Genomic DNA, 17,352 nt, shown 5'->3' on the forward strand with positions numbered 1-17,352 from the left:
AGCTTCAACACCAAGCCCAATTTAACACTCTCTCTCTCTCGTCTCTATCATTCCCTTATATCTATTTCAACACCACCCTACTCCCTTTTCACTACTTGACTACTGACTTTAATGAAGTATAAGTAGTATTACTTAAAAGAGAGCTTTTGTTTATACTTCATTTAAAATGTATTAGTACAGTAATGAACATATATTGGACATTAGATGAATGAGCTTGATGATATTCCCTTTAGAATACATGAATAGACCAAACAGTACCTCTTACCTTAATACCATTGGCAGCTGATCAATGCTGATGCCCTGTACAAATACTAGATATGCCAGAGAAGCCAGAGAGTCTGCTAATTGTTTGTCTTCTTCTTCCTCAAATTCAAGATAATCCCAAGTCCTCTTTTTCCTTCCATGATTAAAAATCATTTTGGGGAAAGGGTATCCAATTGCTGATAAAAACCCCTGTGAAATGGATAGAAAAAGGAAGCGATAGCAGACAGACTCTAGTGTGCCCCTCCATATTCACATCTTATATAATCCCCTCCCCCTTGAGTGTGGGTGGGACCCATGAGAGTTGCTTTTAACCAAAAGAACATGCGAGATGCTTCCCCATCATTATATTATGTTACATGAGAGAAGTGATGGGATTTTTGCAGGTGTAATTAAGGTCCCAAGTCAGTTGCTTTTGAGTTACTGAAAAGGGAAACAGTTTTTGGTGGGCCTGCCTTAATCAGGTAGGTTTTAAAAAGAAGGTCTAAGCCCTCCTTGAGAGTCCGAAACCCCCACTGCTGGATTTAAAGAACTAAGCTGCTACATTATGAGAGACCCTATGGAGAAGGCTGTGTGGCAAGGAACTACAGGTAGCCTCTAGGAGCTGAAAGTGATCTCTGGCCAACAGCCAGCAAGAAAATGGGGACATCAACCCTATAGCTTCAAGAAAATAAATTTTGCCAACAATCTGCAAGAACTGAGTAGGAGAATGAAAAAGTTCTGGAGATTGATGGTGGTGATGGTTGCAGGGCAATTCTGAACGCACTTGATACTACTGAACTGTATAGTTAAAAACAGTTAAGACAGTAAATTTTGTCATGTATATTTTATCACAATTTTTAATATAAAAGTGCTTCAGAAACTTTTGAGAGCAATCTACAAATGTGACGCATACAAATATCATGAAATGACTGTTAATGCCTCAGATGAAGAATACTCTGGGACCAATGTACCACTGACCTCTGTCTACCGAGATACAGAGTAGGCAAGAGGAATACTGCTCAGGAGCAGCAAATGTTGAGGAAACGTTGCCGATAACTCAGATTCTATGGGCTCTTGTGACATAAAAGAAAGAGAAGCATTCCTGCATGAGTAGATAAGACTACAGTTTTATCTTTTTTTATTAAGGACAGAAAAAGAGAAAAAAAGAAATTCAAAGTATAAGATAACTCCTACACCTCTTATACTGTTTCTACTTTTGATATACTAGAAAGCACCTGACCTTCATAATCCAATGGAGTTTATCTGAATTTTGGCTCTACCACTTACTAGCTGTGAAACGGGATGAATTACATAACTTCTCTCAGTATCCTTATGTAGAAAATGACATAATACCTATGTCAAATATTAATTAAGAAGCTTCACAAAAAATGTGTAAGAATGTTAAAGTCACAACAAACTACTACACAGAAGTCAAAAGGCGATGACAAGGTGAACACACAATATAATATACAAATCATGTTAATATAGAACTGTACCCTTGAAACCTATGTAATTTTATTAACCAATGTCACCCTAATAAATTCAATAAAAAGTAAAAAAAATTAAAAGGAATGATCAAAATGGCTAAATCGGAATGAATATCTTCTGACATTCACTTATTCAATAAATGCTTGAGTACCAGGCACTGGGCTAGATATAGTTGGGAATTATAAAACCAAATAAAACTTTAAAATCTGCTGATTCCAGATAGCATCATAAATCATTTCAGAACACAAAAAGAATAGAAAGTCATCCTCAGCCACAAGAGACTGTTATTCAATGGCCAGATGCTAAATATAGTGCTGTACCGATTTTCAAAGCCATGCATCCTTGTTATAGCTATAACACCAAGTTTCCTGTGCTCAGATTCCAAATATCCTCTTAATCATGAAGCTCCATTTCTTCATTCAGCCAATACTACATATGTTTTTTTCCCCCCTAGAGTAAGATTAGCCTGTTTAAAACTCATCATATGTAACCAGACTCTACAGTCTTCACTATCCACACAGCATTCAGCAGTCTTCCTCAGACCCATGATATACATGCCACTCTCCAATTTTTCATGGCAGCCTCTGCCCTTTCAGAAATGTTCCTAGGTTGCAGGCTTTTGGACATTCAAACAAGTCTCTGTCAAAATAACCTGTGCCAAAGGAGGGATGGCTGAGTCCATTAAACTCTACAATGGCACACTTAGCTGAGCATAGAACAAAAGGCACTTGCTCACTTCATCTCTTACCCTGATTTCACCTCTTAATTCTTCATTGCTTTGGGCTTCTTCACTGCTGGCTCTTTCTACTTGTAATGCTCCTTCCTTCCACTGTGATCTTAGAAACGCTCCCCTACACCCTCAACCTCCACCCAACATGCTTGCACTGTCTCACTGACGGAATTACATCTGACTGATTTCTAATGGGAGCTGCTCATACTCTCATACCGCTTATATCGCACAGCCAGGAAGGCAGCAGTGGGGAAGGGTGGTATGGGTAGAGGCTTCCTATTATTTTGGTTCTTCCAGCACTCTCAAGGAAAAACACATTTTCCCTTTCATACTGCCCTTTATCTGTCCATCTCTCTGTCATATGCTGACTTCCTGGTCATTTCTCAACATTGACTGAAGACTTTGGTACCTGCTCACAATCTTTTTCTCTATCCTGCTATGACTCTGGGAAAGTTGAATGTTCATGTAAATAGCTCTTCTAACAGGCCAGCCTCATAGTTCTTGATCTTTAAATTCTAGTGACCTTAACTTCTAATCCATTTTGGTACCTAATTCCAGCATCTCATTTTCTGACCACAACCTTTTAATCCCTCTCTCCCACCAAACTGCTTTTGTACCTCTGACTTCCCAGTCCTACAGTCCCTTCATTTTAATCTATCCATATGTTTCCTCCTAATTCCCTTCTTTCCCTAACCAACCAACACACTATTGGTTATTTGAACTATCTATACCCAATATTTCCTTTAGCAGCATCTACCCAATGAAATGCTAGCCTTGGAAAAATAGCGTACTCTACATTCTCCACTTCCACACCCCAGGAAGCTAAATGTAGAAAATCACACAAAAATAGACTGTTATTAACACAGTTGTGGCCTCCAACCAGCCGAATGCTTAGCTCTACTAAGGTTTTCACGGTCTTCCACCATCTCTCTTTTCCCTCAGTATTCCAAACTCTTACCAGTTTCCTGAAGCTCCTTATTCAATCCCCACTTCTACTTCCTCATTCTCAAGAAATCTTCCTCACCTAGAAATCTGAGGCCAATGCGTCTGATTTCCCTCAATTATATTACATTCCTACTACAAATTTCTCTTCGTGTATACCCTCTCTAACCTTCTCTCCAGGTGTCCTTGATCCTATGCCGAGTTGTCTGCTCTCCTCAATCCACATTATTTCAGTTACCCCAGAACAAGTCTCTTCTCCTTTTAATGGTTCCCATGCTTTTAGCCTATAAACATGCTCAATCCTCCCTATCTCCCCTGCTACCTCCATGCCCCAAACCCATGTCTTGTAGCTGTTGCTTCTCACCTTTTTACTCTTCCAAACTCTTTGAAAGAATATCTTATACTAGTCATCTCCTTTTTCTCATTCTTCATGCACTCCTTTATCCACTCCACTGATATTTTTGTTTCTAATACTCCACTCAAACTGTTCTTGCTGAGATTACCAATGCGATCTTATTTCCTACATCCAACGGATGCATTTCAACCCTTTACAGGCTCTCTCTGCTGCACTTAACAGTCTCAATCACTTCCTTCTTCCCAAAACTCTGCTACCCCAGTTTCTGTCATATTTCTACTACTCTTCTTCCCTGGTCTCTTTGGTGGGCTCCTCTTAAGTGCTGTAGAGTTCAGTCCTGAGCCCTTTTCTCTTCTCACATTGATTTACCTCTTTAGGTGATCTCATCTACCCTTAATCAAAATTTATTCCTTAAAAACCTGCTCTCCCTGGGTATTAGCCATATATTAAGAAATTATTGTTAATATTGTTAGGTGTCATAATGACATTGTGGTTATGTTTTTTTAAAAAGTCCTTACCAATTAAAGAAACATACCTAAAGACTTATGGATATAATGATAAATCCAGGACTTGCTATAAAATACTACAGCAGGCCCTGACTGGTATGGCTCAGTTGGTTTGGCAGTGTCTCACAAAGTAGAAAGGTTGCTGGTTTGATTCCTGGTCAGGGCAAAATCTTGGGTTGCAGGTTCAGTCCCAGGTTGGGGTACATGTGAGAGGCAACCTATCAATGTTTCTCTCTCACAGCAATGTTTCTCTCCCTCCCTTCCCCTCACTCTAAAAATAAATAAAATCTTTAAAATAATACTATAGCAAAAAAGAGCAAGGATAAAACAAGACTGGTAAAGCTGGGTAATGGGTGCAGGAGGGTACATTATACTGTTTTTTCTACTTTTCTGAATGTTTTAAAATGTTCATGAAAAGAAACATGTTTTTAAAGCTCAACCCCCCTCCTCACTCCTTGCTCTGTATTCTCTATTTGAATTGTTGACATCTTCATCTGCCCAGTTTCCCAAGCAAAAAACTTATCCACAACCTAACCTTGTTACTATGCTTCTAAATCGAATCAACCAAAATTTTTAAATTTTACCTACAATAAAGTTCTCAAATCCACCTGCTCCTCTTCATCTCCACCACTATTTCCATACTCAGGTTCTCATCATTCTTAATTTAACTCCAAAAAGACACCTAACTGGTCTCCCTATTTCCAATCTTATATCAGTTAAGTTCATCCTCCATTAAAGTGATGAATCCAAAACACAATATGATTACATCACTGCCAGGCTTAAAATCCTTTAACTGTTTCTAACTTTTGTTCCCTCCCTCAAAATCAGGTACATATATGTGATGGTGTTTATACTGTATCCAGGAAATTATATGGTACTCTAGCATTGGCAACAATGAAGACTATACTCTTGTTTTTAAAATATTTTGATTATATTACAGCTGTCCTGATTTTTCTTCCTTTGCCCCCCTATACTCCCCACACTCTCAGGGAATCACCACACCACTGTTCATGTCCATGGGTCATGCGGGTAAGTTCCTTGCCTACTCCATTTCCTATACTGTATTCTACATTCCCATGGCTATTCTGTAACTCCCTATTTGTACTTCTTAATCTCCTCACCTCTCCACCAACTTTCCAACACCGTCCTCCCATCAGACAATCATCAAAATGCTCTCCAAATCCATGATTCTCTGTTCTGCTTGTTTGCTTAGTTTTTTAGATTCAATTGTTGATAGATATGTATATTGCCATTTTGTTAATAGTTTTGATCTTCTTTTTCCTAAATAAGTCCCTTTAACATTTCACATAATAGTGCTTTGGTGATGATGAACTCCTTTACAATTTTTCTTGCCTGGGAAGCTTACTATCTACCCTTCCATTCCATTTGCTGGGTAGAGCAATCTTGGCTGTAGGTCCCTGCTTTTCGTGACTTTGACGTTTCTTGCCAATCCCTCTTAGCCTGCAAAGTTTCTTTTGAGAAATCAGCTGACAGTCTTATGGGAACTCCCCTGTAGGTAACTAACTTCTTTTCTCTTGCTGCTTTTAAGATTCTCTCTTTATCTTTAAACTTTGGCATTTTAGTTATGATGTGTCTTGGAGTGGGTCTCTTAGCATCCATCTTGTTTGGGAGTCTCGGTGCTTCCTGTACTTTCATGTCTATTTCCTTCACCAAATTAGGGAAGTTTTCTTTCATTATTTTTTCAAATGGACCAATTTCTTGTTCTTTCTCTTCTTCTGGCACCCCTATGATGTGACTGTTGGGATGCTTGAAGTTGTCCCAGAAGCTGCTTATGCTATCCCCATTTTTTAAATTTGTTTTTCTACTTGTTTTGATTGGTTGTTTTTTGTTTCCTTATGTTCCAAATCACTGATTTGATTCTCAGCTTCATCCACTCTACTGTTATTTCCTTGTAAATTGTTATTTATTTCAATTAGTCTATCCCTCATTTCTGGCTAGATTTTTCAATGCTGCTGAGGTCCTCACTAAGTTTCTTAAGCATCCTTATAACCACTGTTTTGAACTCTACACCTGATGGATTACTTATCTCCATTTGGTTTAGTTCTTTTCCTAGAGTTTTGATCTTTCCTTTCATTTGGGTCATGTTTGTCTTCTTGTTTTGGCAGCCTCTCTGTGTTTGTTTCTATGTATTAAATAGGGCTGCTTTTACTCCGTGTCTTGGTAGTGTGGCTTAATGTAGTAGGTATCCTGTAGGGTCCAGTGGCACAGCCTTCCCTATCACCCAAGCTGGATACTCAAGGTGCACCCTCTAGGTGGGCTAAGTACACTCTCTTCTTGTAGTCTAGCCTTGATTGCTGTTGGTGAGTCAATGGGAGGGATATGTCCAGGCCAGCCAGACTATTTCCATGGTGTAGAGATATCTCCGTGGCTAAGACAAAGTTCTTGTACTTGAGGAGCCCAGAGAATGGCTTCCCTGCCATTTATGCATCTCATCCTTCAGTGGCTCCTAAAGAAAATCTCAGGCATCCTGTTTTTTAAACAGTTATGTTTTCAGCTCACTCCTTTTAGGAACCTAACTACAACACCCTGTGAATCACACCAGGACCTACAATCTAGTGATCCTATCACCATTTCACTATCTCTCACATTTAGTATGTCCTAACTTCTTGCCTTACTGAGCTTAAACCCTACTGTCCATCATTAGGCATTCCCTTGCATACATGTTCAATGTTCTTGCCTCTCCCTTGATTCGTACTGTAGAACTCACACAGTGCTCAAAACTCCAACTTAATTAAATCCAACTTCCCGCCTACACTACACCTGCATTTGGGCAGATGAATGTGGTAATAAAAACCAGCAGCCTCAATTACAGCTCTAACTTGAAATGCATGACTATAAATCTCAAGTACCAATTTTTCTATATTTCAGATTAGTTCCCTAATATAAAATCCCAGCACATTTAAAAATACGCTTGATGCATAAAGACAAGTTGCTTTTAAAATAAAATTTACTGCTCTAACCATGTAGCTCAATTGGTTAGAGCGTTGTCCCAATATGCCAAGGTTGTGGGTTCGATCCCCAGTCAGGCCATATATGAGAAGCAACCAATGAATGCATAAATAAGTGGAAAAACAAATCAATGTTTCTCTCTCTCAATCAATGAAATAAAATTTCTTTCTTTCTTTAGTTTTTTGGAAAATATTTATCATGATCATTAAAAGGATATTCTTTGACATAGAAATCTCACTTCTAGTAATTTAACAATTAAAGAAATATGCAAAAAGGTCATGTCAAATTAAAAAGAAAAGAAATATGCAAAGATTTGGTTAACAAGATTCTTATCACAGACTTAGTTCAAAAACAAAGTTGGAATATTTTACAATAATGAAAAATTTCTTAAATCAACATGTTGAATTTACATGGTCCAAGTTAAACACATTATGCTAAATCCATACAATGAAATACTATTTCACCAATGGAGAAACATTCATAATATGCTAACAAAATAGATTACAAAAAGTACATAGGATAGAATTTTTGAAAAAAATTATGTATTATGTAAATGTTTATTTATGACTATAAAGACAAAAAGTCTGCAAAAAGTTGTTAATATTATTTATATTTCGGTAAAGAAATTATTTATTTTTGTATCTGTGTTCTACAAAAAAATACATATTGCTTTATTAATAAATATATCAACTTACATGCTCAAGTGCAGTACATAAGAATACAGCAGGGTAACATTTTAGAATCTGGAAGATCTTATAACAGATTACATTAGCTATACTTACTATTATTTCAGATGCAAAACACCTTAAAGGATCATTTTCAGCTTCTTCAGACTGTTCAGGGAATTGTGCTGTCAGCAAAGGGCATTTCAAGCTTTTGAAACAACTAAGGTATAAGAAATGGGTAACTATGAATATAGCACTTCCTAACTATAAAGTACCTAGTTGTAGAAACATATCTAAGTCAATTTTACATGAAAAATTACATAGCACCAATAACTCAATGGCTTGTCATATTGGTGATATAAGAATCTTTCTTACTAGTAATTGGAAGAGCATGAGAATAACTTGCTTGACCCAATGTGGTAAGATTTAGTTCTGTTTCTGGACTATTCCAATGGATACTGAATGTTTGTCTGAGGACCAGTGCTAGTCCATGATATAACTTTTGTTATCTCAAGAAAAAATCAGGACAGTGTAGTAATTTTTTCATAAAGCTGTATTTGTTTTACTTAGAAAATCAAACTATTCTTTGATTAAGCTTTTCTTACTTATTTAAAGTATCTTTTCTTTCATGAAAAAATGGATTTTCTACATAATAAAAAATACATTTTAATGTCCTAATCTGACAGAGTGAAAGCTAACAGTAGTTTTAATGTCTAAAAATTTAAAAATAAAATTATTGGTCCATGTAATTCAGTCTAGTTCAGCACTGTTCAACAGAAATATAATGCAAGCTCCATATATAATTTAAAATACTTTAGCAATCACATTTAAAACGTAGTAAGAAACAAGAGAAATTAATTTAAATAAGTTACCTTATTAACCCAATATATCAGAAATGTTATTTCAGTAACTTCTCAGTACAAAAGTTATTGAGGTATTTTATTATTTTTTTATAACAAGTCTTCAAAATCCAAGTGTATTTTCCACTTAGAGCATATCTTAATTTGGACTAGCCGTATGTCAATGAAAGCCATATTGAACAGTGCATACCCCAGGAGTGCACTACTGTTTTTGCAGTCAAGATAGATGTTCAGCTGTCTGGTGCTGCTTCTACTTTCAAAGGGAGAATTAAAACACAATCCCCCCACAGCAAGACCAGATCCTTTGTGCTACAGCTATCTTTTTTCCCCAGCTTTTATTATTTATTTACTACTATGGTTAAGGCAATTCATAAAAGATTATAAAGTAAATTAAACAAATGGATTTTGGCTTTTAATTTTAAAAATATCAATACCTCATTAAATGCCCATATTATATCAACTGAACCCTATATTCTTTGAAAATTCAAAATTTGAAACTAGATCTATATTTCCATTGCAAACAAATAAACAAAGAAACATAAAACTGAACTATCAATTACTTAAGTCCATTGTGAATTGTTCTTAAAAATATACTTACAATTTCAGTAATTCATCCTTTAACTTTTCATTTTCCAGTGAGTTTTCTCTGTCACCAATGACTTCTTCTACAAAAGGCTTAGTGAACTCTATTAAGGCCTTGCAACACTGACAAAGGCCATAGTCATCTGTTTGTATTTGTTCTTTTGAGTATGGAACAGGAAGAAGAGACAGCTGACTCCAAATGGTAGACAATGATAATCCAACTGAATACGCCTTGTTGCTATGAAGTTTCTGTATCACTAAAACAGACACCAAGTTGTTACTTGACGTAGTCTCATCAAGCACGCTAAACATGAGACAAGAAGTTCAGTTAATGTAGAATTACAACACACTCTTTTTCCTATTTTAACAATTCTGGAATCAGGATGACATGTGATAGTTTAATCGGCAGTGCAGTTCCTCCTCCTTTCTTAGTGGTACGTAAAATAATGGAGCATCTTAAATTATGGCACTTTACAACAGACACCATGAAATTTTCTTAGGTATGTTTATGACAGTTTACATACTTAAGACAGAAACACTTTTTCCAATATACTTTGGTTGTTTTATGTATAAAGTAAGAGAAAGTGTCTTGTAAACTATAAGGCATTTAAAATGAGAGACTGAGTATTTCCAGAATACTAGGCTGAATACTTCAAGTGGTATAAAGCTGCTGGGCATTCACATTTAAAACAAATTTACTCTAGTTTCTGATTCTAGGCCCTTATATCACACTCGGAAGTTACATGTAGGTCATAAAATTAAAAAGTAGTTTCTTTCCACGAATACTGTGTATCTTGGTTGCTAAGGTCTATTACTTAACAATACTGTTACTGCACCTAGCCATAAAGTCTTTTCTTTCCATACCTACTATTTCACTCTTCAGCAGTACTTTTGCTGTTCTCAACCCTGACTTCCCAATGCTGAGGAAGAGCAATGCCTTGCCCAATATTGTCCTTAAGCAGGACACAGGACTACCACAATGCTATCAGACTGAGTATTAAAGACACCACAGAGGCATTCTTTTAAATATGTTACAGAGCAAATTCTAGAATATAAGTTGCAGATAGGGAGGTTAGGCAAGAAACTGTAGGTTACAACACAGCACATGAAAAACAGCATGACATTCAACAAAATGTTTACTAGGTACCCACTTTGAGTCAGGTATTATCTTTCTATGAGCAGCAGGAATAAAATTAGCATCTCTATTACTAGTTTAAGCAGAATACTCAATAATTAGTCATAAACTTTACTTTGGCATATTGTTGACATTTGGGGGTAATATCAAAGCACTTACACAGAAAATAAAAAACCCTTAGATATCAAAATAATCATTACCTGTTTGTAATGGCTGAAGTAAAAGAAGAATAATTTGGGATATCTGTTTTCCAGAGGGCTCCTCAATCAGTTCAAGCAAACCCAACAATAATTCTTTTGGATTACATAACTATAAAAATATTCACAATTGAACCTGTTTAATACAAGTTGTATTTAAAGCCACATGATTACTATTTTTAAAAGAAAGCATATACTGAGAAAACATAATTATTTTTGCTTAACAGTAAAATACCTCACACAGTTAAAAAAAATACATAATAGCCTTTCCTGTCATGAGTTGCATGGAGTTCGTTCATGGGTCTCTGAGACCTGAGAGTTGAAAGCTTCTTCTCACGTGGGGGACTGCACCCTAGCCATAACCATGCCACAATTTGAGTATATTGAGTTATATCGTAAATGCTATGGATATCATTTGGATTACCATAAGAAAAAGAGAAAGAAGATAGGCGGGAGAGGCTCAGGAACATTCAAAGAAGGCAAAAAACATGATTGGTCTGAAGGTTAAGCTCTACCATAAGTAGTGCCATGCTGAGAAAATACAAATGAAAAAGGCTATTAAGATGCATGAAAAGAGGAATACCCAAACAAAAGAATGATGAAAAGGTTCCACAAGGATCAGTACCTGCATATCTACTGCACAGAGAGGAACAGTCCCAAGCTGAAGTACCTTCCAGTATGATTAAACAAAAATGAAGAGAGAAAGTGGGGAAACAGAAGCCCTCTGTGCAAAGTTCGTGCCCAGGGAAAAACAGGGGTATTAAAAGTTACTCCAACAAGAGAGAGAAAAAAAGAAGCATGAAAGAGGTTGGTTACTAAAGTCTGCTTTGTTGAAGATGGCTTTATTCAAAGGCCACCTAAATATGATAGATTTATTAGGCCAATGGGCTTGTTTCAAGAAGGCCCATGTAACACACCCTGAACTGAAAGCTACCTTTTGCCTGCCAATACTTGGTGTAAAGAAGAATTCCTCATGCCCACTTGTACAACTTTGGGTGTAACTACCAAAGGTACTGTAATTGAGGTGAACGTAAGTGAGTTGGGCCTTGTGACACAAGGAGGAAAGATTATTTGGGGAAAAAATGCCCAGGTTCCCAATAATCCTGAAAATGATGGATGTATAAATGCATTCTTACTGGTTTGACACAGCTTTATACAAGTAATTCCCTGTAATTATTGAAGGCTATGCAACAATTGGTAAAACTTGACTGATGTTTCTGCATGCTACAGTATTACAATGGCTTATATATCTGCAGCCATCAAAAAAACTAGTTATTTTATTGGAAAAAACATTAAAATGGCCCAGTTAAAAAAATTTTATATATATATATATATATATGTAAAATAGAATCTGTGACTGTCACATCACTGTAAAACTAAAAAGAAGTACCCTGGCCAGTGTCGCTCAGCTGGTTGGAGCATCATCCTGTAAACCAAAGGTTGCGGGTTTGATTCCCAGCCAGAGCACATGCCCATGTTGCGGGTTCAGTCCTTGGTAGTAACAGATAACAGCCAGCCGCAAAAAGCAGCAGGGTTGCACTCTACCAGAGACAGGGGTCTGGAGATGCAAAGAGCCGTTTAAAGGGCCAACCCATAAATTTTTATTTGTAGCCACTTACTCTGGTCTCTGGAAAAGTGGGCGCAGAATGGGCTAGAGGCTGGAAGAGAGACAGGGGAAGGAGGCTTTGGAGAGAGAACTGAGAAAGTAGCTGGCGGGATCATGGTGCTGACTCATTTCCCATGCAGCAGCAGCAGCCATCTTGCTCAGGCAGACCACTCCCCTGAGTGGCAAAAGAGTGAGCACACACAAAAGCCCTACACCCAGGACAGACTCGGCCCTGCTAAGTACACAGAGTGGCAGTCACACATAGTAGATCCCTGGCTAAAAGGGGCACAGAGTACTCTAGAGACTCTGGAGGAGAGCCTGGAGATGGAGGCTTTGGGGAGAGAACAGAAAGAGTAGCTGGCGGGATCCCAGTACTGACTACTCCCCCATAAGGCAGCAGCCATCTGGCTCAGGCAGACCATTCCCCTGAGTGGCAGCAGCATGAGGAGATCCAATAACACCACCCCCCAGGAGGGACTCTGCCCCACTCTGTGGTGTCTCTAAGCCGGCCTGCTAAGTGCAGAATGACTAGATTAGCAGCTGAAGGAGACAGCCACAGACAGTAGATTCCTGGAAGTCTCGAACCGACTGCCTGAAACATAATAATATCCGTATAATAGGGATACCAGAAGAAGAGGAGAAGCAAGGGATAGAGAACCTGTTTGAAAAAGTAATGATGGAAAACTTCCCCAACTGGAGGAGAGAAAAAGTCACACAAGTCCAGGAAGCACAGAGAGGGTTCCATTCAAGAGGAACCCAATGAGGTCCACTCCAAGATACATCATCATTAAAATGGCAAGTATCAAAGACTAACAGAGAATACTAAAGGAAGCAAGAGAGAAAGAGGTAGTAACATACAAGGCAGCCCCCATACAGCTAGCAGCTGACTTCTCTACAGAAACACTATAAGCCAGAAGGGAATGGCAAGAAATATTCCAAGTCATCACAAGCAAAGGCCTGCAACCAAGACTGCTCTACCCAGCAAGGCTCTCAGTTAAAATGGAAGTCAAAATAAGGAGTTTCCCAGCCAAAAGAAGGCTAAAAGAATACACCTCCACCAAACCAGCACTGCAAAATATGCTGAAGGGTCTGCTTTAAGAAGATAAAGAAAGTGAGTCTATGAATACCCAGTTCCTTTCACAGTCACCAATACCTGATATTACCAATATTTTTAATACTCAATCTGATTGTGACAATGATTTTGTTACTTTATTATTTGTTGAAACAAAATGTTTTTGTATCTTTTTTGCCTATTTCTATTATTTTTAAAAGTTTAAATGACTTTTTGTTATTCCTTATCCTTTTGATTAAATGTTTGTAGAATTTTTTCCCTAAAAAAATCTATTAGCCCTTTTTCAGATGTGTTGCAAATACTTTGCAATTCTATTACTTGTCCTTTAACTTTTTTTATATGTATATTACACTATAGTCTTAAATGTTTAATATGGTCATTCTATCAATATCTTTATAGCTTCTGGGTTTGAATGTTACTTCAGGGTAAGAAAAATATTATTTTGTATTTTCTCCTAAAACTCCTTAGACTTTACCTATTGATTTTTAACTCACCTGAATATTTTTTGTATAATGTGTGAAATAGGGCTCTGTATTTGTTTTATTTCAAGTAATAGTAGTCCATGTACCTTATTTATTGAATAAGCCTTATTTTCCCTATTGATTTGAAATACCAATTTAATCATATATTACATTGTTAGATATGTACATTTGTTTCTACAATGCCTGTTTTATTTCATCAATCTACTTGATTATTTCTATGCTGGTGTCATGTTGTTTAAATTGCTGAGACTTTATAATGGATTTAAATTTTTTAATATTTTATAAGGATCTTGACATATAAAAAGATAAATAAATAAAATCTGCATTTAAAAAAAAGAAAGAACTCCTACCTTTTGCGACAATATGGATGGAAGTGGAGAGTATTATGTTAAGTGAAAAAAGCCAGTCAGAAAAAGACTTAATACCATATGATCTCACCTGTAAGTGGAATCCATTCAAGAAAATAAACTAAAGAACAAAATAAACCACAGGCATGGAAACATGGAGCAGACTGAAAGTGACCAGAGGGGATAGGAAAGGACGACAATGGTGGAAAGGAGAAGGGATTAAACAAAGAACATGAATGACCCATGGACATGGACATCAGGAGTGGGAATTGACTGTGGGAGCGGGGGGTGGGGTGGAATGGGTAGAGGAGGGCAAAGGGGGAAAAACTGAGACAACTGTAATAGAATAAACATGACTTAAAAAAAATAATCAGCTGACAGTTCATGGGAACTCCCTTCTTTTCTCTTGCTGCTTTTAAGATTCTGTCTTTATCTTTAAACTTTGGCATTTTAATTATGATGTGTCTTGAAGTGGGCCTATTTCCATCCATCTTTTTTGGGAGTCTTTGTGCTTCCTGAACTTTCATGTCTATTTCCTTCACCAAATTACGGTTTTCTTTCATTATTTTTTCAAATGGACCAATTTCTTGCTCTTTCTCTTCTCCTTCTGGCACCCCTATTATGTGAATGTTGAAATGCTTGAAGTTGTCCCAGAGGCTGCTTACGCTATCCCCATTTTTTTTGTTTTTCTTCTTGTTTTGATTGGTGGTTGTTTCCTATGTTCCAAATCATTGATTTGATTCTCAGCTTTATTCACTCTACTGTTGTTTCCTTGTAAATTGTTATTTCAATTAGTCTAGCCTTCATTTCTGGCCAGATTTTGTAATGCTGTTGAGGTCCTCACTAAGTTCTTTGAGCATTCTTATAACCAGTGTTTTGAACTCTGCACCTGATAGATTGCTTATCTCCATTTTGTTTAGTTCTTTTCCTGGAGTTTTGATCTCTTCTTTCATTTGGGCCATGATTCTTTATCTGCTCATTTTGGCAGCCCCCCTGTGTTTGTTTTTATGTATTAGGTAGAGCTGCTTAATATAGTGGGTGTACTATAGCGTCCAGTGGCACAGCCTCCCTTATCACTCAAGCCAAGTACTTGAGATGTGCCCTTTGTGTGGGCTGAGTACACTCTCCTCTTGTAGTTGAGCCTTGGTTGCTGTTGGCAGGTCAATGGGAGTTATTTACACAGTCCAGTCAGTTGCAAGGTCTGGCTGCGAGCATTGACCACTAACCTCTGCCCTTGTGTAGGATCAGCTGTGCAGGGACAGGGTGGTGTTGCTCTAACATGGTCTGTAGCTATCCACTGGGTATGCAGGCCCTGGGGTTTACCAGGTGGTGCATGCCAAAGTCAGCCCCTAGCAGTGTTTGCCTGGGGCCACCCTGCCTGAGCTATAGAGCAATCTGAGATGGCTGCTACTTGTGCTGGGCTTGGAGATTCCCATGTGAAGACAAGTTGTGAATTTAGGCTGGCTGCTGCTATTGCCAGACCTGGGGCCCCTTAGCAAACGGTGCAGGGCCTGGAGGCTCAGAGACCAGCTGTTGCTTGTTTGCAAAGGATTTAGGAAGTTGTGAATTTGAGCCAAGAGCAACCACTCCTATGGGAAAGCTACTGTTAACAGCTGGTTGGTGGGTGCATCAGAGCCTCCAGGGATCTCCAGAGCAGGACAATGTTAGCCAGATTGCTAGAATCTCAGATATGGCACAGCTTGCTGGCTCTGTGGCTCTGCCCACCTTTCTGCTGGGAAGAAAACTGTCTAGCTCCTGCCTTGATACCAGCTACTTCGGTTCTTCCCCATATGCCACTGGTGCCTTACAAGCTGCTACCCTAGTGCTGGAGCTCAGAGACAAGGAGTCTGAGTAAGTTCATGTATGGATTCTTTAAGGGAACTGCCAGGACTCCAGATGTTGCTCCCACTGACCCAATCCCTGCTGGTTTTTGCAGCCAGAGGTTATGGGGACTTATCTTCCTGGCACTGGTACCCTAGGTGGGGGTGCCTGAGGCTCCTCACTCTTAAGATGTCCCTCCCAAATTTTTATCCTCCATACATGGGTATGGAACCAGCCTGTTTTGTGTCTCCACCCCTCCTACTAATCTGGATTGATGTGGTTTCTTTAATTCTGTAGTTATCAGACTTCCATTCAACTTGATTTCTGCCAGTTCTTGGTTCTTCTATAATTTAGTTGTAGTTTTGATGTGTTTATTTGAGGAAGCGAGCCATGATTATCTATGCTGCCATCTTGGCTTGAAGTCCTAAATAAATTCTTACAATGTCATTTTTCTCAGATTTATCTTTTTTGATCATCATTTTTGACTTATAATGCTATTAACCTTTTACCAAGAGTTGCTTTCTAAAGTTGACAGTCGCAACTAATCTACTTGCTATTCCTACTTTCACTTGCATTCTAGGTTTTCCATATTCTTTTAGGGAATATACCAGAGAGCAAAGTGATATTTTAGTTCCTACATTGCCAAAAGATCAGTGTGGCCTTGAACTACCTCTCTAAACTTTGAATTCCACATCTATACAATAAGCTACTTATTAAAAAGAGGTTATTAGGCCTTTCCTCAGGGATTCTGAATTACTGGGTCTATGATAAGGTTAGACAATTCTTATATCCGGAAAATTTGGGGAAACTGAAATGGACTTGCCTATTTAATCAATTAGGTTGTACCTTTCTTCAAAGAGTTCCCTCCTTTATTTTCATGAACAAAAAGCTTTCTTACCAAAAACAGGCATAGACATTAAAGGAAATTATAAAATACTGTTGATATGTATTGTGACAGAAAACTTCAGTTGTGTTAACTTACCTTTGTCAATAAATCAAGCATCAGAAAATATTTTCTTTTATCATCTTCCTTATCATTCCATAAAAGACATCGAACAACAGGACCAACAAGATTCCAGCCCATAGTCTTGATGATGACCTATAATAACATTTTCAGAGTAAAGCAAATTCTGCCACCTATAGGACTCTCACAGCAAGCTTCCTTGGAGGAGCTTAGAATTTCCTCTAAATAGAAGACAACAAGTTCTACAACATGTCACCATTCACTTCCTAGGGCTGGCTGCTAACAGATATCAATATTTGAAGGTAGTTTTTAATACTTTCACTGAGAAAAGGCAAATGGGGCTTCACTTTTAATTAGGTAAATTGGTTTTTCCCAAAATTTAAATAA

The 17,352-nt window shown here is 37.8% G+C and overlaps 1 protein-coding gene and 1 pseudogene across 1 annotated transcript in view; one reads left to right on the forward strand and one right to left on the reverse strand.

Annotated features, from left to right (window-relative positions):
* GLMN (glomulin, FKBP associated protein) overlaps positions 1–17,352 on the reverse strand; it is a 50,284-nt gene that overhangs the window by 27,394 nt on the left and 5,538 nt on the right. Inside the window, exons 4-8 of the mRNA XM_054592130.1 lie at positions 16,984–17,100; positions 10,677–10,785; positions 9,358–9,598; positions 8,017–8,119; positions 266–453 (exon numbers count right to left, since the gene is read on the reverse strand). Of these exons, the coding sequence (XP_054448105.1) occupies positions 266–453; positions 8,017–8,119; positions 9,358–9,598; positions 10,677–10,785; positions 16,984–17,100 (758 nt within the window). The remainder of the gene's footprint in view (positions 1–265; positions 454–8,016; positions 8,120–9,357; positions 9,599–10,676; positions 10,786–16,983; positions 17,101–17,352) is intronic.
* LOC129085705 (ribosome biogenesis protein NSA2 homolog) lies at positions 11,038–11,817 on the forward strand (annotated as a pseudogene).

This window comes from Pteronotus mesoamericanus, unplaced genomic scaffold, assembly GCF_021234165.1.
Source record: "Pteronotus mesoamericanus isolate MK-2021 breed Mesoamerican mustached bat unplaced genomic scaffold, CSHL_Meso_final scaffold_31, whole genome shotgun sequence".
Classification (NCBI taxonomy): domain Eukaryota; kingdom Metazoa; phylum Chordata; class Mammalia; order Chiroptera; family Mormoopidae; genus Pteronotus; species Pteronotus mesoamericanus.